Source organism: Xenia sp. Carnegie-2017, unplaced genomic scaffold (assembly GCF_021976095.1).
Source record: "Xenia sp. Carnegie-2017 unplaced genomic scaffold, XeniaSp_v1 HiC_scaffold_25, whole genome shotgun sequence".
Taxonomy (NCBI): Eukaryota; Metazoa; Cnidaria; class Anthozoa; order Malacalcyonacea; family Xeniidae; genus Xenia; species Xenia sp. Carnegie-2017.
Window position 1 is genome coordinate 7,123,182 of NW_025813488.1, and position 24,021 is coordinate 7,147,202.

The 24,021-nt window shown below is 35.3% G+C and overlaps 5 protein-coding genes and 1 long non-coding RNA gene across 7 annotated transcripts; 5 read left to right on the plus strand and 1 right to left on the minus strand.

Moving 5' to 3' along the window:
• Positions 1-125: 125 nt before the first annotated feature.
• Positions 126-2,802, plus strand: LOC124452928. The gene is made up of 11 exons (XM_047003586.1): positions 126-378; positions 453-571; positions 713-874; positions 961-1,184; positions 1,255-1,383; positions 1,486-1,670; positions 1,803-1,867; positions 1,933-2,123; positions 2,228-2,281; positions 2,366-2,427; positions 2,500-2,802. The coding sequence occupies exons 1-11, from the start codon at positions 215-217 to the stop codon at positions 2,582-2,584; spliced, it is 1,440 nt and encodes a 479-aa protein (XP_046859542.1). The 5' UTR covers positions 126-214; the 3' UTR covers positions 2,585-2,802.
• A 429-nt stretch (positions 2,803-3,231) lies between these two features.
• Positions 3,232-7,237, plus strand: LOC124452929 (endoplasmic reticulum resident protein 44-like). The gene is made up of 14 exons (XM_047003587.1): positions 3,232-3,391; positions 3,507-3,582; positions 3,704-3,743; positions 3,974-4,043; positions 4,131-4,235; positions 4,308-4,424; positions 4,490-4,558; positions 4,636-4,682; positions 4,880-4,934; positions 5,259-5,481; positions 5,767-5,840; positions 5,940-6,007; positions 6,172-6,268; positions 6,740-7,237. The coding sequence occupies exons 1-14, from the start codon at positions 3,350-3,352 to the stop codon at positions 6,896-6,898; spliced, it is 1,242 nt and encodes a 413-aa protein (XP_046859543.1). The 5' UTR covers positions 3,232-3,349; the 3' UTR covers positions 6,899-7,237.
• Positions 7,238-7,930: 693 nt separating this feature from the next.
• LOC124452930 (peroxiredoxin-5, mitochondrial-like) lies at positions 7,931-9,495 on the plus strand. Its single transcript, XM_047003588.1, has 6 exons — positions 7,931-8,074; positions 8,301-8,435; positions 8,555-8,596; positions 8,668-8,757; positions 8,930-9,024; positions 9,215-9,495. Exons 1-6 carry the CDS (start codon positions 7,970-7,972, stop codon positions 9,318-9,320), a joined length of 573 nt encoding a protein of 190 aa, XP_046859544.1. The 5' UTR covers positions 7,931-7,969; the 3' UTR covers positions 9,321-9,495.
• Positions 9,496-17,775: 8,280 nt separating this feature from the next.
• LOC124453346 lies at positions 17,776-19,422 on the minus strand. Its single transcript, XR_006951056.1, has 3 exons — positions 19,213-19,422; positions 19,005-19,107; positions 17,776-17,937 (listed from the first exon to the last, which is right to left on the minus strand). It is a non-coding gene; the product is annotated as an uncharacterized LOC124453346 (long non-coding RNA).
• A 398-nt stretch (positions 19,423-19,820) lies between these two features.
• LOC124452635 (COP9 signalosome complex subunit 8-like) lies at positions 19,821-21,154 on the plus strand. The gene is made up of 6 exons (XM_047003214.1): positions 19,821-19,932; positions 20,083-20,144; positions 20,235-20,283; positions 20,349-20,586; positions 20,674-20,739; positions 20,807-21,154. The coding sequence occupies exons 1-6, from the start codon at positions 19,855-19,857 to the stop codon at positions 20,890-20,892; spliced, it is 579 nt and encodes a 192-aa protein (XP_046859170.1). The 5' UTR covers positions 19,821-19,854; the 3' UTR covers positions 20,893-21,154.
• On the plus strand, positions 21,056-23,981 carry LOC124452632 (syntaxin-17-like). Of its 2 annotated transcripts, none has more exons than XM_047003211.1 (11): positions 21,056-21,339; positions 21,553-21,689; positions 21,761-21,826; positions 21,903-22,125; positions 22,241-22,434; positions 22,534-22,599; positions 22,678-22,891; positions 23,143-23,213; positions 23,298-23,348; positions 23,445-23,531; positions 23,601-23,981. In XM_047003211.1, the coding sequence occupies exons 1-11, from the start codon at positions 21,315-21,317 to the stop codon at positions 23,835-23,837; spliced, it is 1,371 nt and encodes a 456-aa protein (XP_046859167.1). In that variant the 5' UTR covers positions 21,056-21,314; the 3' UTR covers positions 23,838-23,981. The 2 variants fall into 2 exon arrangements, with proteins under 2 accessions (XP_046859167.1, XP_046859168.1); XM_047003212.1 differs by having other exon boundaries at positions 22,244-22,434.
• Positions 23,982-24,021: the final 40 nt, after the last annotated feature.

Sequence of the window (24,021 nt, forward strand, 5' to 3'; positions counted from 1 at the left end):
AGATTTTTTGTTTTATTTCCGACCCTACCTCCCCCACTCTTTCCAAAGTAAGCCACCGGTTGCGTAGTGACAACCGCTGACTAATGCAAACTATTTTTTGGCTTCACTGTTGTTATAGAAACAAAGTTGCCAAAAGAACAAATTAAACATTCTTCTTATAATTCTTTTGTTTCTTATTCATTGGAGTTTTGTTGAAAGTTTTCTAATCACCTTCATGTCGTCGCAACCTCGAAGACTCTCAATAATTAGAAATCTTGAAAATGCTCATAAAAAGGACATCGAAGCTTATGTTAGCGGCCACTTAAATCAAAACAATTTGTTGAAATTGGAAGAATCATGTCATAAAACTTGGTTGACATCTCTAGGACCTACTCCTAGGTATTTATAGCGCTGTACTCGTGCGACAGATAAGTAATGCAAATTTGTGTTCATCATCACATTAACAATTTCAGAATGAAGCCTGCCACCAAACCTGTTCATCTTCCGGTAAGGAAGGGCCAGTTGCCATGGAAGCAACAGCACTACAAAAATATGAAGGGTACAATTAGAGAGTTCAGCTATGGAGCACTTGGTATTAGATCTAGACAATTCTATTCTACTTGATTTGAATTATAATTACTATTGGCATGTCTGGGCAGTATGTATGGGCCAAAAATGAATTGTCCCTTTCATCATCAATTGTATCATAGATTTTTTCCATTACAAAAATTAGGTCACTACTGTTTGCAAAAGGGGTTAAAAGATGAAGTTGAAAGTTCTGGTTGTGTTGAAAGCAATCATTCAAAGTTTACCAAGTTAAAAAATCACCACGATGATTTCCGTGCTCAAGAACTTAAGTTACCAGAAATAATGGTTGTTGCAATTGACAATGATGGTATGTATGTTGGAGATATGACACTAAAATTGTAGACAAACAGGTTCTGCTTTATCATTATAAATAGTCCTGCTACTAAACTTTAGGTTTACAACCATTGTCATCAAACAATGTGGAAAGCAAGTCCAATAATGGTCCCTCGAAAAGACGTCACTTCCTTAAAAGTCATCTGAGTCATGTGACTAAAGCTGATCAGTATTGTGCCTTGAGAAGTTTAAAAAACCACATGATAAATTCTTCTGATGTTGGTGACTCAAGTTTATTTATGGGAGACCACATTGTTCGTACGATCCGGCATCACCTAAATAAGGTTAGAAAAAGCTCATGAAAAGCTTTCTTGTTATTCACGTTGATGATACTCTTCATCGGTTGTGTTTTAGAAATTACAAAGCCTCAGTGAATCAACAAAACGATGTCCAAATTTTCATCGTCTTCAATTATACAGTGATTGTTTTGCTGAAATCATCAAACACATGCCATCTTTTTCAAATTTGTTGAGACAAATTAAAGTAGGTTTGTAAAAAGTATGATTTGTACAATTCAGTTGCTCAGACACCAATGATGAACAGTAAACAAGTGACGGAAGAGTGGTTATATGTACATTAATTTAGGAGGAGTATGATGGCTATCTGGCATATGTCCTTGACCAAAATAAATTGTCAAAATTCAAAGATCTCTATGCACAAATACCAGCCATTAGTGAAGCCAAAACAACTGCAGATGCTGTACGATTGCAGCAGATTCAACTGGAGAATCTTGAAAATGAAATACAGTTTCTCCTAAATGAAAATAAAAGGTGAAAAACCTAATTACTTTTTTTTTCTCATATCCTTGAACTGAATGAAGTACCTAGTTTCAGCAGCCCCAAAACATTTGTTTTTCTTAAACATAGAATGACCTTACTAGTCTTTTATCACAACTGTCTTAGCTTGCATATTCAAGAAAGAGAAAAATTGACAATTCCTCTGAATCCTTCTTCGCCACATAATTCAGGTGGGAGAACAATGTTGACAATGAGCTATGTTATTGCAATTTTAACCTAATTTTCATTTTTTTAGAACAAGGTGGCATTCAGACACGAGTTTATGTTGAGGCTGTTGTAAAGGATCTTGAGGAGCAAATTGAACACTTGCATTCTCAGATTGCACAAGAGTTAGAGACTTTAGAGAATATGAGAAAACACCAACATGACAATTGTGTACCATCTTCCATTTGTCAACATTTTGAACATTGTATTAAAGAAATAGAGGTAGGTTATTCATCACCTAAAGAGAAATTCACTTTGTCCTTGTGAGCATGGATCTTTGAGACATTACAATGGGGTTTTGTCATATGATATTTTTCTCCAACTAGGTTGACATTCAGAAAATGCTTCAACAAAATGAATATTTAGAGCAAAGCATTGAGGTATTTTGCAATTGGGTTTTTTAATCAAATTTCATGCAATTATGAATCATTACTTATATTATAATTTAAAAATTCTTACTATAGGAACTTGAGACAGAACTACAGTCAATATTACTTGAACATAAAGTTCCCCCAAAACAGTCAAAGTAAGCTTGCATACTTTGATTATACCTTACATTTTGTGATTATAAATTAAAAACTAATTTGTTATTTTTTAGGACACTCTGGTCCAGACTACCAAAGCTATCAACAATCATAGAATATGGCAGATCACAAAAGCATCATGAAAACAACATTGGTTAAATGATGTAACTTGGATAATGCTGTCAAACAAATTTAATTTATAATTTATATTAGCTGTTAAAATTTTAAATGTCTTTTTGAAATTAGGCTGTTTGTATAGTTGTTAAATATGTACACAGAAGCGTAGCTAGCTCACAAGTTTGAGTCCCGCAATGAAAATAGCTGTGATTATTTAAATCTATTGTTTTCATTGTGAGTAAACACAGGAAAATTTTGCATTTCGAGACTGAATCAGCGAGCTGGCCATGACACCCATTGACATTGTGTGTACAATGATTTGTCACATGACCCAACTGCCATTCAATATCAGAGACTACAAGTGTGTGTCAACTTGTGAAGTTAACTACTGGTAGGTTTGGTATATCAATGACGCAACCATCCAATCTTTGCAAACTTTTTTGGTTCACAGGTTTCAAGAAATATCTTCCATTTCATCAACTTTCTATTCCTTCATTGCATCCAACAAGTGAATTATAATTTCATCAAGATAAACTTTTTGACCCAAAAATATCAGAATCAGATTAACCATTTAGGTGTATTTTCGAAAGTTGGCCATTATGGTATACTCACTTCGTTTGAACAGGGTTAAGGTCAACCCCACGCGAGGATCGTGGACTTTTTCTCGCATTATAACGTGGAGGTTTTTCACTGGCTGAGTAAACTGAATGCTTTTGGCTACCGGTTTAAATTGTCATGAATTACTTTTAAAATTTCCTCTATTTTTTGGTAATTTTGTTATTTTTCGATTTTGTATCTACCTTTAAAATGCTTTCTACGTTTCAGTGGATCTTTTACGTGTTTTTAACCGTAAGTTGTACATAGGTGTTATTGTCGTCGTGCACAGACGGCACACGTAGTAGCTGAGCTGTGATGTTTACATCATGTTTGTTTTCTGCCAATTAAAGTTTCCAATATTTTTTAGGCCCGATTATTGTTGCTTCCTGTCTATGGTTTAAATGTGATAGATCTTGATCACAACAATATTGAAACCGAGTTGGGTTAGTTTTTTATTTTGATTAAGAATTCTATGCAAATGTAAACGTGGATCCAGACAGTGAACAGTTACAGCTATTGTCAATTATTTCCAGATAATAAACAAATGTGTTTTCTTTATCTTAGTTAAAGCCAAGGTTGTATTTGTTAATTTTTATGCTGACTGGTAAGGTTTGGAAATCTTTTTGACGTAATGAAGAAATTATATGTTTCATTGTTAAATTTATTCTACAAAGTAAAGTAGATGGTAGTAATGTACAATGTAAGACCTAAGTGATTTTCTTTCTGTGTAGATTGGTAAGGCATATACCTTACTAATCTACACAGAAAATTCTTTAAGATTCTTGTGATATACCTCTTATGTTTCAACACATTTAGATGCATTTCATTTTGTAGGTGTCGATTTAGTCAAATGCTAAAACCAACTTTTGAACAAGCAGCTGACATACTGAAAGAAGAGTTTCCAGTATGTAGTAGACTATTTTCATTCACTTGGATGAATTACAATGTTGTTTCTATTGTGCAATGATTCAATCGATGCCAATCTTCATAGAATGATCTGATATTGGCTAGAATAGATTGTGAAGACCAACAAGAAATCTGCCAACGTTTCAGTGTGAATAAGTATCCGACATTGAAGATTTTCAGAAATGGACAGGTAGACCATGAAGAGAATGAAGTGAACTTTTTGTATTGGTTTATTTAATTAACATAAGTTGTTCTTACTTAGGTGACAAAACGGGAATTTAGAGGCCAAAGAACTGTGGATAGTCTCTCAAAGTTTTGTCGAGACCAGTTGTCTGATAAAATACAAGAATTTCATGCTTCTCAGGATTTAAATATAGATGTATGTAATTAGGAAGAGAGAAAAAATTGACTGAGCAGTTACTTTAATGATGTTTTTTTATGCAGTTTTCAAAAAGAAATGTAATTGGATATTTTGATACAAAAAATAGTGGAAATTTTCATGCATTTGAAAAGGTTTGACACTTAAGATATTTTTCTTAATGTTAATTTTGAGTCATGACATAATTATTTGCACTATGCATACATTTTAGGTTGCTGACCAATTTAGAGAAGATTGTGAATTTTATGTAGGTTTTGGGTATGTATTATTTAATCATGAGGATATTTATGCTTGCTTGGAATCATGCAAGATTTAAGATGTGCTGACAACCAATCTTTGAATGTAATGTGTATCTTCTTCACCTGACTGCTATGTGAAGTTTTTAATGCAATTTAATTATCTTTTGGTCTTATGGGTTCAGCTTTAGTATTAATAAATTATTATTTATTTTACAGGGATGCATCTTCCAAAGAGCGTGAAAATGGTGACAAAGTTGTATTCAAAACAAATGTAATTATATACCAACTTCATTTACCCAGAGAAGAATTGTTTAGTTTGCATACCTAAGCATTTTGTTATAAGCAGAATCATTTTGCTTCTATTGCATCGCATATTGGAGTCTTATTAAGCCATTTGATTTGGTTATATATTCTAAAATTATGAATTGATATAAGTAAGTTTTATTATTTACCTAATATGTTAGACTTTACATTTTAAAATGTATTTTTTCTGTTCCATCGGCTTTTGATTAATCACTAAGTTGTATTTTTGTCAATGATAACATGTAATTAAATGTAAATTTCATCAATTCATAAACCTATTTCATGTTTGCAGAAAATGGAAGCTGATTATGGTAAATCTTTGGATAATTATGATGAATTAAAGTCTTGGGCAAGTGAATATTGTGTGCCTTTGGTTCGTGTCATTACATTCGAAAATGCAGAAGAATTGACTGAAGAAGGAATTCCATTTCTACTTTTGTTCCATCATCCTGATGACAAGCATAGTACTGAAATATTTCAACAGACTATCCAAAATCACTTCACTCATTTTAAAGGTTGGTTTCACAGAATATATTACCAGATAGATGTAAGTCTGTAAAGTGCTATAAATACCAGTTGTCCACTAGTTACAGACATAAATATATTCTGGATGGAATGTTTGTCAATAGCAACAGGTTCAGAGTCAGATGATAATGTTACTTTTTTTTAGTTTTACTTTTTTTTAGTTTTACTTTAGCATTTAAAAACCTTCTGAAATTTTCAAATAATTTGATTTACCAGGAAATAGATATATGTAGTTCTTACCCTCTGACCATGATACTGGATTTTATAATCGTTAGGCACAATCAACTTCCTGACTGCTGATGGGATACAGTTCTCCCATCCACTACATCACTTGGGCAAATCAACTAGTGTAAGTGTATAGCTGGTGGTACTCAAGAATTCACTATTGGCATAAACATCTTTTGAGATGTGGGCACTGTTTTTACTCCATTATTAATCTCGTTACCAGGACCTTCCTCTGATAGCTATTGATAGTTTTCGTCATATGTACACACTACCAAGTTTTGATGATATCAAGTAAGTGGCTCTTTCCTAGAAATTATCTACTTTTCTTGAAAAACAATAATCATTCTAAGAAAGATGCTCCACGATCGTATCAACGGGTGGAGAGCCAGTTCCTGGTGGACCAATTTTTTGTGATTTGATAATAGTTCTATCTGTATGTGAATGTGGTATTTTAGGGAACCTAAGAATTTACAAAAATTCATAGAGGACTTTCAATCCGGCAAACTACATCGAGAATTTCATCATGGACCAGATCCTACTGAATCTCCGAAGGTATGTTCAATCTCTCCAGTATACTTACATGAATGTCTTTTGAGAAATAAATGACGAACAGCGTACTATCTGTAGGCCATCCCTAGAACGTTAACTGGAGGGGGGTTATTCATGTATTTAGTGGTGCCCGACTTATTTCTTTTGTAAGTGAATTTCTTCAAAATAAATCGATTGTACTCAGCTGAATACACCCTCCCGCCCCCTCCTATTTAACGTTCCAGGGACGGCCTTGTCAATGTGTACTGTAAACGTTTCCAATGTACACTACCGAATTTTTTAGCTAAGCAATACGACAGGGAGTATCATTATAGGGAGTGTAGAGTAGTAAATGGAGAGTCTGAGAATCCGAACAGTCCAAACATTGCATAAAATATATGAATGTCGCTATATATTTTCGAAATAGCTTTATCATTATGATTCATTATCATCTAAACGTGTTTTTATATTCTTGCGTTGTTTTTTTCCTTGAAGTTGGAAGAGGTGCCCCATGAAGAAGAAATAGATAAAGATTTTGATATGGACACTCGCGATGATCAAGATGACGAGAAGAAAACTGACCCTCCAGAAACTGTGTTCAAAAAATTGAAACCAAGTAACGATAGATATACTTTGCTAAGAGATGAACTTTAGGTACTCACTCTTGGAAATGGTGCTCGTTATGCATACACGATCTTGCGCATACTTCTTTTGATGATGAGGAGATCAATTTTTATTTTTTTGCTTCTAAAAACCTGAGGATATTTGTAAAAGGAGAAAAAGGAAAACGCTTTATATACAGAGTCTTGATAATTAACTCCTTACTTTCGCTCTAGCAGTTGCTTAAATGTATATTAATTTATTCAGGGCTTTAGAGATATGAAACGAAGCAAAATTTTGCCACGTTTTTATTGACAAGTTGTAGCGTGTTTAGTGATGATTCTCCTATGCATCATATTCAATAGTTAGTAGAGAGAAAACTTCAAGGTTAAAGGAGTATTAATTCTTTTTCTGTGGTCTGTCATCTTCAAACAAGAAGTTTCAACGCGTTAATGCTCGTTGCTTTTCCTCGAGCATATTATCAATGTTTACCGAAGAAAGGAGATAGTGATTTTTGAAAGAAAATAACGGCGCAATCAATTGATTACGCATGATACGCAGAACACTTGATGTTAAATACTCTAATTAATTTTGGCTTGGTGGTCTGGTGCACCACCTTGTTGGCTAACCCTAGATAGTAACTGTCAGTTATCACAAATGTTCGAGTTATCAGTGCAACAACCTAATCCCCCGTGCATAATACGTCACATAAACTTATGACGTCACCAAATGTAACATAACGCTTTTTTCCACACTTTCTTTTCACGATTTTAAATCATCTCACACTTGATGTCCAACACAAAAAAAACCTTTCGGGCACTTGGGCTAGCTTCTTTCAACCACATACTTTCCGTTTACAAGAAACTTAGCGTATATCATGTATCATCAATGTGTATCATCTCGCTGTATCGTCACGTTACTAACTTTTTTGCCTAAAACTACTATTTTGACCTCTGATGTGTTCTTCATTTTTTAACCAAGCAAAATAAATCAAAAATTTTAAGTATATCATGTATTCGATAGAATTTCGCTGTTTTTAAAATTGTTAATGTTCTCTACATAAAAGTTACGTGACGATATGCAAATATGTCATCCGGGTTATGCATCCGTGGCCTTTAAGTTAACATGCGTGTGTTAATGTTGCATCTTCGTCATTTAACTGAAAGCAACGCAAGAGGAATTTTTAAAAGAGCTTTTTGCAAGACAGCAACTGGAAATATGCCAATTAAAGTATGTAGCTGTAAGAAACTTTTCCTTTTTATTGTAATTTACGTTCTAATTGGCCAACAATTACAAAGAATTTGTGGGATATTTGCATTTGAAGATGTGTCCAGCGTAATTTAGCTCAAATTTAGTTAACAGTTGGTGAACCAGTCAACTTCTTTTAACATTGGATATCTGAATTTTATGTTCTAGCTGTGTTCAATGTTGTGGTTGTAAATATATGTTTACTTAGGTCGGAGATTCTTTACCATCCATTGAGGTACATGAAGGTACACCAGCAACTAGTGTGAACCTAGGAGAATTATTCAAAGGGAAAAAGGGCATTCTCTTTGCTGTTCCTGGTGCTTTCACCCCTGGATGCTCTAAGGTAAGCGTTTTGCAGCTGTGCTTACATGATATCAAGAAATCACATTGCAAAATTGAACCACTACCTTGCTTAGAAAAGCAATGGACTGGTAATGAGTGAAGTTGTTTGTAATTCTTTAGACTCACCTTCCTGGCTATGTTGAAGATTTTGGCAAAATCAAGGTAGTATAGATTTTGAAATTTTCGTAGTTTCATTATTGATTTTTGTTATTTAGTAAATTCTACAATTTCAGGCCAAAGGCATAGACATTATTGCATGTCTATCTGTAAATGATGCTTTTGTGATGTCTGCATGGGGTGAACAAAATAAGTGTGATGGCAAGGTACATACATTTTTAGCTGAAGATATTTTTCCAATAAATGGAGTTGATAAAATTTTTATATATAGTAGGAATTCTACATAATTGCTTGGTAATGGTACTTGTTATAAATTTTCTTTTACCCAAAACTGGGCATGAACAGGCTTTGATGATTATATGCTTTATTGCTTTCTAGATAAGAATGCTTGCTGACACAACTGGAGCTTTCACCAAAGCAATTGAAATGGATTTTGATGCCACAGCCGCTCTTGGAAATTATAGATCCAAAAGGTAATTTTTATCATTTAGTTGATGTTTTTTTCTAAAAGTGTTAAGGTGTACTCACATTGAAGATATTTGCTATGCAAACAATTTGTTAAAACTCACTCAAGCAGATTTGATTTCTAAAGAAAGAGTAATTCTGAAATTTACAAAACACAACTCAAGTTGTATATTAGCTGTGCTTTTTCATTCTTGGTAGATATTCCATGGTTATTCAAGATGGTGTTGTGACAGCTCTGAATGTGGAACCTGATGGTAAAGGGCTCACTTGCAGTCTTTCCAAAAAAATTCTTACTCAAATATAAAGAATGACACTCTTATGTTGTACTTCTATGTTCCCGATTTATAAGGAAAATAACATTGTGATAGTTTTCTTTTTCTGTTTCATTCTTTCTGTATCGTTTCACACAATATAGTAATTGAATTTTATTGTTGTATTTGAAGTACTGCAGAGTAAAATTTTTATAGTTCTTATTTAGAGATGAGATGTATGTTTCTTAAATTGTACTCATCGCCGACCCAATAAAGTAAAATGGGGGTGTTTCATTCATATATGTATTGCCCAAAGACCTGCTGATTTCTTTTAAAAGCAATTCACTTATTAAGTTCAATTCACTAATTCGCAATTTACTGTCAAAAGAAATCATGACACAACTGAATGTATGAATAAGCTCATCCAATTAACGTTCTCGAGACGGCTCGCATTACACTAAAGCAACTGAAATTGGTTTTCCAAATGAATCATTATAAAAAATTCGTTGTCAGAAAATCGGTCTGTATTGGCAACGTGCATTTTTGAAAATTGCTTATTTAATGGTAGTGAATGAATGACAGCAATTAACATTTTCGTTTGTTCTTTATCAAATCGCAACAAAACAAAATCAACTCTTATTATTTTAAGGTGAGAGAACGAACAGAAAATCTAAATCTCTTCTCTTTTTTTTCGAGTGGATCGGGAATCCAACCCGATAACCATACAATCCCTACTGCAGGTCCCGGACATGGCCACCCTTTTTTGTTATTCTTTAGAGCGATTCTCTAAAGATGAGGGAAACCGGCGTATCACCGGAGGAAAACCCTCAGATATCAAATGAGCTACGAAACCCAGTCGGTGGATGCACATTACTTGGAATCACCTTATCTATCTTTACTAGTTATCTTTACAAAAAAGGATGCTTTACATTTCATTTTTAAGGCCTTAATTATATTTACACAATTCATTAGATTACCTTTATCTTTACAAGGTTGCTGAAAAAAGTGAGTTAGGAAATATGCATCCTTGTAAAAAAAAGCAGTGAAAAATCCGGAACCGGTTGCATTTCAAGAGTACGCCATTTTTAGAGTACGCCATTTTTAGATTACGCCATTTTTAGATTACGCCATTTTTAGATTATGCCATTTTTTCATGCATTTTGCTTTGCGCATCTTTAGCTTAACCCCGTTGATCAGTGGCATGAAAAAGCCGATTTGAACCTCTTCCTAGTACCAACGAGCTATGCTGCACAAAAATGATTAAACATACCTTTGAACGACGAGACACCTGTAAAACAACGTTAGTACCCGAGCCGAAAGAGAACCTAAGGGGTGGAAAACCGCCTCCCTGGGCCCTTATACTTTACCAAACGGCGTGCCAACCAATCCTTCTTGTGTCCAACACTCGATCACCTAGATGCCATCATGGCACCATTTACGATTATTCCTACCTGGAACTAGGCTAAATGTATCCAATTAGTTCGTCTGGCTATGAAATCATCTTCCATGCATAAAATAAATGAAGATAATCGACTTCATTTCGAGACGAGCAAACCCAATACATCAAAAATAATTAAACTATCTTCCTGCTCCGACTTTTTTTTTCTTCAAGTTAAATAACAGCCGTTATTTTAACTTGAACATGCCACTGTCTAACATTGATTTTGAGAGTTTTTTAGCAAAAGCAATGCCGGGTTTCATGCACTTATTCTGTTTCTCTCTTCATTAAACCAATAAGACATTACTTCTAGCATATTCCTCTTGATGATGCAGATCACTCTTTTTTTCAAAAGTATTATTAAACATGTTGATTTGTTTTTCTTCATTTCCTAGTTTTTGATGATCGTTTTAAGTTTTGCATGGTTCAAAATTTTGACAGTTCTATAAAAAAAACGTTCAAATTGTTGATAAAGCAACATCAAAAAAGAATATTTCAGACGTTTATAATTTTAAATACATTTAGTTTGCGCTATGCAGCTCACATGCCGGATTTGTTTCGGACCGCAGGTTTTTTGCTATTTTTACCGTTCAATCTGTAATTCAAAATTTGCTGTATTTTAGACCGTAATTTTCTCGTTAGTTTTAGCACGTTTAGTTACTTACGTTGCGCTTTAATTCGTGCATTTAGATTTTTAATGTTTACTTTAATGAATATTATAATTAAAAATACACATTTTAAAAACTAATACACACGACCAAAACTCAAAGAAACCCATGCTTATTTCCTTGAACTTATGATCGTGTATCCTGGTGATCAAATAAACGAAAAACATAAAAAAAACCGGACCTTTTTCTCGACATCAGACGTGTATACAAAAAAAAACCCAATAACAGGAATCAAAAAAACATGTAGCTTTGTTATATAACTCAGCCAATGTTCAATCAACTTCCTGTTAGTGTTGATCACCAGGATTTGAACTAAAAAACGTCCAACCTGAAACGTCGTTTTTGGTCTTCATACGTAGATTAACGTAATCCTCAAATGATAAATCCCCAAGATTGATTCCATAAAATCAACGACAATGGTGATGTCAATCCAGAAAACGATGATAGAAATCCACGACAACCATCATGTAATCCACAACAGCATTGAGTTGATCTGCGATGACTATGTTTGTGATCAACGACGGCTATGATTGTGACCAACGACAATTTGATTTAACCCATGGCAAACATGATGCAATATATGAATAGAGCTAATACGCCACCACCATTGTTTTCTTTTTTCACTACAAAACAAATGAAAGGTTCAAGATAAGGAAAGGTGTAGTCCTGAAAAGTATTGTTAGTGTTGCTGTCGACTGACGTCTTGTCAGCCCTAGCGGCAGTCATCTTCAGAGTGAACGTGGGAAGTGGGAAATATACGTTTACTTTGTACTTGACTCTGAAAATGGCTACCACTAAAGCTGTCACAAGGAATCAACATGAAAACCAACAGCCCATCTCTGACATGGACTGCTGCAAACATATAACGATAGTCTAGGGTTTTAACCATTAAATTTTCAACAAATAACATTCCAATTTCCGATTTTAACGGTAAGTTATTTTTGCCCAATCGTAATAAATTGCTTTTTGTCTGGAAAATTCCCACTTACATGTTTATCGTCTGCTCGTAATGCAGCCAGAAAGCAACTAAAAAGATTGGTAAATAAGAATACATACTCATAAATTACCTATAGATTGGTGGTCATAAGCAGCCAACTGCTTCTTTACAACTTCTTGCAGTGTTGTGTAAGGTTGTTTTGTTTAGAGGATGAAACATACTCCAACTATCAAAGATATTTTGCTAACTCAATGTTTGATAGTGATGATCACATATAGACATTAGATCATGGGTTTTGAAACGTTGTCGTCAGTCTTCATTCGTAGATTAACGTAATGCAACTTGGCAAGATTAGTTTGAAAAGGTCCACGATAACCACGATGCAGCCCACGACAGCCACGATGCAATCCACGACAGCCACGATGCAGCCCACGACAGCCACGATGCAATCCATGAAAGCCACCATAAAATCCACAACAACCATGCAGAATGTAATCCACAGTATCAATCAATTCCTACAAAACAAATGGATTCATAAGACTCATAATTTAACGAAGCCTTTTCAAATTGACAAAAAAAGTAACGGTATATTCGATGAAAAAAGTTCTAACAAACTCAATTAACACTGTCCGTTGTTTTTTTTTAAATTTTCTCTGTAGTCTTGTTTTCAGCCAAGCTGGAGACTCCAAATTCAAGATTTAACACCACCAATGAAAAATGTGCAACTATGAACTCATCATGCAACAGTTTTTCAAAAATTTCATATAATGAAGAAGTACAATGGTATTTACAAGAAAACCTGGATACCTGTAGATTTGTTGTCAAAAGCAGCCAACTGCATCTCCTCAATGTTTAGCAGTAGTGAAGCTGTTTCCATAACTTTTTTAAAACTTCCCCACAATGTCATAATCATGATTATTTTTAGTACTTCCATCATATTCCCCAAAGCGCAATGTTTCTTTTTCTGAAATTCAAAAGGCACAATATCAAGTAAATTTTAATATAAAGTCAATGCATTGTCGAATTTTCATCTTACCTGACATACATCCTTCGTTTTGCAACGCCTGCAGCATCTCTAGAAATTTACTTGTGCACACTTGGTCGAAAATCAAGTGCAAATCGAAAACAATGGAAACGACAACTTTTCAAAACTAGGTTATTCATGCACGTTAGCCCGACTTAAGTCGATCAATAGCCGTCGAGCAAGTGTAAGTTATAAAAGAAAGCTGGATTATTCAAGCATATTACTTTAACTTAAGTCGATAGATAGCTTATTTAGTTTTGTTAAGTTATAAAAGACAATTAAGTCATGCCAATCACGTTAGAAAATGCAAAAAGCAAACAAAAGCTAGCATGTACAAAACTTTTAAATGTGCCTCCAAATGTCATACATGAATTAAAGCATCAGGCAATGTATTTACAAATATTGTTATGAAATTTATGAAATATTTGTCTTGCACCAATTCGTCTTATTTTTCTTTACAAGATTGCAATGTCATCTTTCTTTTGCATTATTTCATCTTAATTTTCTTCATAAGATTCTTATGTCATCTTTTTATCTTATTTCACTTCACAATATTGTTATGTCATTTTGTCTTGCATCATTTTAGGTTATATTCCTTAACAATATTGCTTTGTCAATTTTTCTTGTATTATTTCATCTTAATTTTTAATTAGCCTAATTGCTTATTCCTTTTTTTTTGAAATCATTCCATCTTATTTTCGGTGTCAAAAGGTTCTTTTGTCATCTTTTGTCTTGCTTCATTCAATGTCGTTTTTCCTGTTCAATACATAGCTGTCTACTTTGTCTTTGCATTCCTCGCTTTTATGTTACGTTCGTAATATTTTCCTATTTGATCTAAACAGATCTATCTGACACCTCTAAACAATAATGACACTTGCAAAAAGAGACGCATGCACGTAAGACGCCACGTATGCAAGATTCCCTGAAGTGCCTCGACAACAGAAGACGCCACGTATGCAAGATTCCCTGAAGTGCCTCAACAACGGAAGACGCCGCACAAGCAAGATTCCCTGAAGTGCCTCGACAACGGAAGACGCCGCGTATGCAAGATTCGCTGAAGTGCCTCAACAACGGAAGACGCCGCGCATGCAAGCATTGCTGAAGTGCCTCGACAACGAAAGACGCCGCGCATGCTAGATTCCCTGAAGTGCCTCGACAAAGGAAGACGCCGCGCATGCAAGATTCGCTGAAGTGCCTCAACAACGGAAGACGCCGCGCATGCAAGATTCTCTGAAGTGCCTCAACAACGAAAGACGCCGCGCATGCAAGATTCGCTGAAGTGCCTCGACAACGGAAGACGCCGCGCATGCAAGATTCCCTGAAGTGCCTCGACAACGGAAGACGCCGCGTATGCAAGATTCGCTGAAGTGCCTCAACAACGGAAGACGCCGCGCATGCAAGATTCGCTGAAGTGCCTCGACAACGGAAGACGCCGCGCATGCAAGATTCCTGAAGTGCCTCAACAACGGAAGACGCCGCGCATGCAAGATTCGCTGAAGTGCCTCAACAACGGAAGACGCCGCGCATGCAAGCATTGCTGAAGTGCCTCGACAACGGAAGACGCCGCGCATGCAAGATTCGCTGAAGTGCCTCGACAAGGAAGACGCCGCGCATGCAAGATTCCCTGAAGTGCCTCGACAACGGAAGACGCCGCGCATGCAAGATTCGCTGAAGTGCCTCAACAACGGAAGACGCCGCGTATGCAAGATTCGCTGAAGTGCCTCAACAACGGAAGACGCCGCGCATGCAAGATTCCCTGAAGTGCCTCGACAACGGAAGACGCCGCGCATGCAAGCATTGCTGAAGTTCCTCAACAACGAAAGACGCCGCGCATGCTAGATTCGCTGAAGTGCCTCGACAAAGGAAGACGCCGCGCATGCAAGATTCCCTGAAGTGCCTCGACGGAAGACGCCGCGTATGCAAGATTCCCTGAAGTGCCTCGACAACGGAAGACGCCGCGTATGCAAGATTCCCTGAAGTGCCTCAACAACGGAAGACGCCGCGCATGCAAGATTGCTGAAGTGCCTCGACTGGAAGACGCCGCCAAGATTCGCTGAAGTGCCTCAACAACGGAAGACGCCGCGCATGCAAGATTCTCTGAAGTGCCTCGGAAGAATGCAAGAACGAAAGACGCCGCGCGCGTGAATCGACAAGGAAGAATGCAAGTTGCTGAAGTGCCTCAACAACGGAAGACGCCGCGCATGCAAGATTGCCGTTGCTAGATTCCTGAAGTGCCTAGATTAGATTCCTGAAGTGCCTCGACAAAGGAAGACGCCGCGTATGCAAGATTCCAATGCCTGAAGAATGCAAGCATTGCTGAAGTTCCTGCAAGATTCCCTGAAGTGCCTCGACAAGGAAGACGCCGCGTATGCAAGATTCGCTGAAGTGCCTCAACAACGGAAGAGCATGCAAGCATTGCTGAAGTTCCTCAACAACGAAAGACGCCGCGCATGCTAGATTCTGAAGTGCCTCGACAAAAGAAGACGTGAAGTGCCTCGACAACGGAAGACGCCGCGTATGCAAGATTCGCTGAAGTGCCTCAACAACGGAAGACGCCGCGCATGCATGATTCCCTGAAGTGCCTGCGTATGCAAGATGAAAACGGAAGAGCATGCAGATTCTCTGAACGACAACGGAAGACGCCTTGCATGCAAGATTCTCTGAAGTGCCTCGACAACGAAAGAATGATTCCCTGAAGTGCCTCGACAAGGAAGACGCCGCGTATGCAAGATTCGCTGAAGTGCCTCAACAACGGAAGACGCCGTGCAAGCATTGCCATCGACAAAGGAAGACGCCGCGCATGCTAGATTCCCTGAAGTGCCTCGACAAAGGAATTCCTGAAGTGCCTCGACAAAGGAAGACGCCGCGTATGCAAGATTCCCTGAAGTGCCTCAACAACGGAAGACGCCGCGCATGCAAGCATTGCTGAAGTGCGTCGACAAAGGAAGACGCCACGCATGCAAGATTCGCTGAAGTACCTCAACAACGGAAGATGTTGCTCCCTTCAAAAACTCGACCAGGATTCCCAACAACAAAGCTTCACTTACAAGAGTCAATAAAGCACCTTAGCAATGGAAGATATTGCTCGTCCAAGAATTAATGAACTTCCAAAACAAGAAAAAGTGCTACCCTTGCTTGCCCTTCACTGACAATAGAAAATGTAATTATGGGTCCATAAAAGTTCCCTAATTTTCACTCTCTCTAACTCTTTCAAAACTCGTGCTCGTTCTGGCCAAGTGATCACGTATATTGCGTTCTTGAATTCTCTTCCAATGGTTAACTCGTGGTTCTTGAAGTGACCTCTTCCCAATAATGTAGATTTGGCAAATCTCTGCAAGATGTCCAGAATATTAACAAATCTACAACAACTCTTGTGTAGATTTGTTAATATTCTGGACATCTTGCAGACATTTTGCATTAATTCTCAAGCATTTAGTTTCATAATAAATTTACAACAATACTTATAACTTACTTGATTAATTATTAAGGTATGGTACGCTAACGAAGACTTCAAGTTGCTGATTTATGGACAAGTATTACATTTACTTTTGTTTCATGAATAGATTTCTTTCAATGAAGTGTTGATATCTTGGAAATTTCAAGAGGAAGTAGTATAAACTTCTTTATTTGGTCTGAACGTCGATTTTATATCGATCGATCATGCACAACAATCATTTTCACCCATTATCTGACAATCCTTATAAACCGAGCAACATTTGTTTTAAAGTTTATACAACATCTACTTTTGTTTCATTAGTAGATTTCTTCCAATATATGTTTCTTTTCATGTCTTATATATTTTAAAATAGAAAAAAGTCGTATAGACCTCTTTATATTCCATTGAACGTCGATATCAGATCATATAGATCGTAAGCATTCATTGTCTGGGCTTTACTTATATTTAATCAAAATAGTAGAAAAATGAAAACTTCAAGCTGCCAGTATTTGGACACGTACAATAGGTTCACCACATTTAGATTTGGTTTCATGACTAGATTTCTTCCAATGATTTTCTTTTGATATTTTATAGATTTCAAAAGAAGGAAGTCTTATAAACTTTTTTATTATTTTATATGCTATCGAATGAATGACTATCCCAATCATTCTTACCGTAAACTTGTAAAGCTGCTTTTGGTTATAAAATAGCAGTCATGTACTTGCAGCAAAATATGAAAACAATATGATTGTATAGTAAAAAAACCCGTTAAGACCACGCTATTTGTTCTTGCAAAAAAACATTTTTTAATGTGTGCACAAGTAAATCTCTAAAAATACATTCAATCTGAATGTCTGTTTCATTTGAGAACCCTAACCACAATTCAAATTAAACAAAATGAGTTTCAGTGTTTTTGCCCATTTGTAGTCTTGAAGATTATTACAATAAAAAATTTTTAAAGCATTTTTATATAAAATAAATGGGCAATCAACTAACGTCTACCTTACTTCTCTTTATAATTCTCTTCCAATTCTTTCCATAACTAGTCGTTTTTTTTTGTTTCACTTTTTAACTTTAGGATACGCAATCGGTTGCGTAATACGAATCGTAATAAAGTTCTTCATAATTGTTCATAGTCAAATTGCAAGAGACAATTTGCATCTTTTCCTATAGAATTTAAACACGTTTATCGGAAAATGCTCCAAATATAGTCAATGACATTTCAATGATAACTTGTGTAAAGTAATCAAATAGTGTAGTTAACATTACTATTTTTATTGGTGATTGATTGACTGTAAGCGCTCTTCAAGGCTTACTTATTTGAATTTACTTATAAGGTGAAAGTTTTTTGCTTGTACCCCACTCCACACTAAGATTTTTAGTGCGTTTGCGGTTCAAAAATTTGTTTTTCATAGTCAGGCTCGTCATTCTTGCATAATTTATGCTCGGTGTTCTTCGTTTTCACGCGGAACAAAAAAAGGCGGCAATTTAATTGAAAGTCCAACGTCCAACATGAACCAACATTTTCATATTTTTCACATATCTCTGAAATTTTTGTTTAAAAGAACACTTTTTACCGACAAAAATCAACCCAAGGAGTAAGGAATACTCTGCTTTTCTTTCGTTTTGCCATACTGTATATTTTTAGGTAGAATTTGTTCACATTTTGTCGTTGAAACGAGAAAGATGGCTGTCGCGCAAGTTTTCTGTTGAAAATATATCGATTCACAAATACACGTTAAAAGTGAAAATATTCAACAAAATTTCACCTCGAAACAATCCAAATGCTAGCAATAGGCAACATACTTATGTAAAAATCGACAGAAAGACTTCAGAACATGCAAACTTGTCGTTTTTATACTGACAAGTGACAGGGTCCTCTTGGGAAAAGTCCAACGTCCAACATGAACAAACATTTTCATATTTTTCATATATCTTCCAAATTTTAGTTCAAAAGAACACTTTTTACTGGCAAAACTTAACCCAAGGAATAAGAAAGACTTTGAATACCACTCATTTTACCATACTGTGACTTTTCACCCTGAATTTGTTCATATTTTTGAGTTGAAACGAGAAAGATGTCAGTCGCGCATGTTTGTAGTTGAAAATACATCGATTCACAAATACACGTTAAAAGAAAAAATATTTAACAAAATTTCACTCCAGAACATTTCAAATACCATCAGTAGACCACACACTAAAGTAAAATCAGAAAGACATTGAACCACACAAACCTGTCGTTTTTATAATGACAAGGTCCGCTTTCGAAGGAGCACAGCGGCGAAGACACGCGGTTGAACGTTGAATTGCGCCAAAAATAACCAACGAAAAGATTTACTAGTAAAACAGTACGTAATTATACATTAAACAAGGCTTTTGTCATCGAGATTCTTGATATTTGAAGTATTTTTTTAAATAATTAACGAAATTTCACGAACCTACCTTTCACTTTCGAGTCTTTGGGGCATCTGGCTGAGTAGCTGTGTGAAAAGTGATTGACGTGTCTTAGGATCTCTTAAATGCCTGATTTCATTGGCTGATTTCAATCAGATTATAGCATTTTATTGTTGGAATTTTTTCGATTTCTGATCATGATTGGTGAAAATATGATATAATTTATTCCCGATTTTGATCCCATTTCAGTGGATGGTACTATGTGCTTTTCCCCACATCTTTCTCTGAAATAAATATCGTTAAAAAGAAAAAACGTTTTCTGTTTTCATCATAAGCAAAATCACTAGTTATAAATTGAGGACAGACAATTGTTGCTTATAAAAATTGCGCTTGTAAAAATTCCCTTGTATTTGCTTTTGAACATAAGGCATTATAGCTCCATTTACAAGTGCATATATTCCACATGTGTGGATGTTCTGAATATGATCAATAGTGGAGTATCCTGTCCTCTTCTATAAATTTATTAATTGAGAAACAATAGATTTCAAAAATTACTTGTTTCGTGATGAAAAAGATGAAATTCACCATTATGAAATATTATTGGCTGAAAGTATTAATAGGTAATGGTAATGGCATATACTCATGGCTTATACCATATAATAGATAGGTAATGGATCATGACAAACAAACATGGCGAATGGGACACGAACTAATTCTTCAAAGATTTTAGACGCGTTTTTGGAGAAATTTGAACAAAATGAATTGAATGTATGTTGGATGTTAATTTTGTCTCAGTTTCAGAGTACATTATAATGAAAACACTTTTTTTCAATTCTCATTTAATTGTAATCATGTGGTTTTTGAACTTGATCGACTAAAGAATTATCAATGATTACTAATAAGTCGTGACTTTCTAAGGGTTTAGCCACTGCAGAAACGTATTCACAACAATTGGCTGTTTACCTTGTTCGATATGAGTTGTAAGTACATTTTAAAAATGTCAGAACTTCTTATTGAATTTAGTAATTAGAGATCGTCCTCTCGTCTAATCCAACCTATTGCCTTATTAGAGAAGATGCAAAGTTCCTATGGAAAAGAATACCAGACGAAATCAAAACGGTTTGTGTTGTTTATATTGCCACAAGAAATGCAATTATTTATCTTGATTACAAATTTGTTCATAGTGTACACCAGAACTCCAAAACATTTGGAATATTGGAAAGAAAATGTGGTTGAAAGACTATGCCGGAATATATGCTGGCTTACATCAAGATTGGTCAGATGTTGTAAGACCTTTAATGGTGATGCTTGAAGAGAGATTACGAGAACATCTTTTCGACCTTGTGCAAAATGCATATACTTCCATCCATGTGAGCAAATTCTCCTTGTTTATGGGAATGACCATACAAGAAGCACTTGAAGGTACATAAGTTTAAATGTTATGTGACATGTCGTTGGCAACATGAATTTCTGTCAACCAACATGTATTAATGCTAGATTTTGTTTTAGTGGCTCAAAAACACAACTGGACATATGATGATGATACAAAAACATTAATGCCACAAAAGGATAAAGGTATCAGATTTCTGTGATCTGAATTGAAAAAGAGTTCTATCTAATCAGCACTTAGTTTTGTTATTAGGGGACTCTCAAAGGTCGAAAATGGTATTAAAATGTGACACGCAATTGGGAATTCTAACAGATTACGTGTCATTCTTGGAACATTGATGATATGGCAATGCATTGCATATAAGAGAGTTAGTTTATTTGGTTATTCCTAACTTAAATTGCTTTGATCTACACCTGTTTTTATAATTCTTTTGAAATTTGAAGTAAAATATGTGTGTGCGTAGAACTGAAGACTGGGGCGAGCATAACATAAACAGAAAATGGCGTGTGACAACTTTAATAGCTTTTGTTTGTGTGGATAATATTACATGATTTCGCAATCTGTTCTGTTTTGATTATGATAATATGTATTCAAAAACTACTATTATCGTCATGTGTAAAATCTAACATCGTATCATGTCTAACTGCAATACTAAAAGTCGAAGAATTGATAAATTTATGCAAATTATCTTTCTTTCTCTTTGAAAGCCTGTCTTTAAGTGTCTTACAGCTATTACAGAGTAATTTTGCTTTATTTTAAAATGGCTTCTTTTGAGAAATTGAGAGGTAGGTGTTTTATTCGAATTATTTCTATATTTTGAAACTGTCTGTGTACAACAGTACAAGAATGTGCCTTTGACTACTTTGTATTTTGAAAATAATCTTGTTTGTAAAGTTTCAAACTCTTTTACTGTGTTATGAAAGTACGTAAATTATGTCGAGGTTAAATTTTAAGCCATCAAGTAACTAAATGCCTGTATCCACTATATTAAATTGAAGGTGGTTTAAACAAGAGCAGTGATCCAGTGAAGAAGTTACCTTTGAAGCGTTTCGAGCCAGCTATTTACAGATTCACAAAGATTGCGTTACCCACCGACTTAGATAGACTTGAAAGGCACAAATACAACATTGAGAAAGTTTGTCTTGCCTGTATTGTTTTAATATGAGCTATATCAATATTTTTATTTTCAAACTTTGTGTTTTGCAGTATGTAAAATGGAAGAATTGGGCAAAGCTTGATGTAGAAAGAATTAATGCAGAGAGAACAATCAAAGTATGCTTTGATGTGTTTTGGTCATGCATTGTACGTAACAATGACAATTGTAATAAAGAAGATGATTTAACTTCAGCTACTTAAAGCAAATATTCAAGAAATGGACAATATACGAGAGCAAGTGATTGAAAATGATGTGGAAGATTTTGACACGAAGATAAAGGATGTGAAAGAGAAGGCACTGAAAGAAATAAGTATTTTGCAAACCTTAATAAGTAAATCTCTTGAAAACAGAGAAGAACCATGTGAGAAATTGGGTAAGAAGCCAAGCCTTTCGCCAACCACCTCAAAAACATCAGGTATGTATGTATCTAGATTTCATGTTTTGTTTATTAAACATTGAATGTTATAATTAATTGATTAAGCTGTGCATATACTGTATTGTACAATGTGAAAGATGAAATTCTGCTTTAGTAGACATTCCATTGCTGGCAGATAGTGGCAAGGCTGAGCATGGCCTTCCCATGAGAGATAAGGATTCTAGGCCAAGTTCATCAAATACAAAAGCAAATCTGCAGAGATTTGATGTCTCCTTGCGTACATTTACAAACATTACCATCCCCACAGCCTTGGAAAGACTACGGAAGCACAGAATAAATATGGAAAAAGTTTGTATTTAGTCTTGTTCAAATGCATTAGAAATTCATAACATATTAAAGGAATAGTGAAATACAAACAACACATGTATGTTATTTGTACATTTTTAGTATTGTGAAGAACACCTTTGGCAAGAATTGAATGCAGAGCAAATCAATGCAAGGATCAGTGTGCAGGTTTTTTAAAAAATATTTTCCAAGGTATATTGACTGATATTCATTGACAGATTAGATTTTGATTTTTATTCTTTGAAGCATTTGAAAGAGAACATGAAAGGCATGGAGGCAACCAGAAGACAAGTTCCTTTGCAGAGTCTTTCTGAGTTTGATGAACGTGTCGGCCCATCTTACACAAAAGCTATTGCAGCCATTGAGTCATTTATGAAATTTCAATCCAATTATAAAAGAGATGATCTTGATATGACTGTTTCCGAAGCTATTGTCATTCACCAGGAAGGAAAGGAGCACAGTGAGTGGCATCTTTTATCTGCATAAAGTTGGTATTGATTTGCTCCACTTTAAGTCTGAGATGAATCTGCAGACTTCAATACATACCTTTAATGGCATTTTTAAGGTGGTATGAAGTGCGGAATATAGATATAATGATTTGGATAACTATAAGGTGAAGAAGCAACCAGAAAAGCCAAAGTCTGAAATATATGGATCGGAATAAAATTGTGCATGTACAAACTTTATTTATTTTGGGATTCATTTTTTAAGGCAAACTTATGAACCAAGTGCAAATTAATCCTGATGAAACATCTGTTAAATCTTGGGATGACTTACATAAAGTAATGAAGAGACAGATCATCATTGAACTTCACATTTGTTGTACAACAGTATGAACTGAGTTCAGTCTTATTGTTTATTTCAAGGGTTTGGTTGAATTGAATGAGCTTATTCATGACTTTTCTCATATGATTCATGTGAGTTTTATTTGGCAGTAGTAGATAAGATGAAGTGTTGTACGAACATTACGTTATGAGACTTTTTGTTCATACTTCTCATGTACCCAATTGTAGGAGCAAGAGTCTACTGTTGATACAATTGAAGCAAATATTGAAAATGCCCAAGCCAATGTTCATGAAGCAACACAGGAGCTTGGTCATGTAAATATATATGTTTTGTTGCAGTATTTTTGGTTGTGTTTTTTTTTAAATAGATGTTGCTCTGTTTAGGCTGCAAAACTTAAAACAGTCCTTCTTCCTGCAGTTGGTGCTGTGGTAGGTGGTGTTATTGGGGGACCTGTTGGTCTTTTAGCTGGCTTCAAAGCTGGAACTGTATTTGCAGTAGGTGGTGGTGTGTTGGGATACACAGCCACAAGTATTATAAAAAATATACAGGAAGAGGCAGTCAATAGTGAACTTGAGAAGTTGTCGGATAATCCTAAAGATGAGCACAAGGTTGATGGATAGGATCATCTGTTATGCATCTACCATTACATTCTACTTTGTTATGCCAAGAGATAAATATAATTTGCGTTTTTAGATTTAATATAAATTGTAAATAGCTTAAATTAGTAATAGAAAGCTACCGAAATTTTTTTCATTGCATAAAAATGCATGTTCAATTAATTTTTATTTAATCAGCGCAACAAAT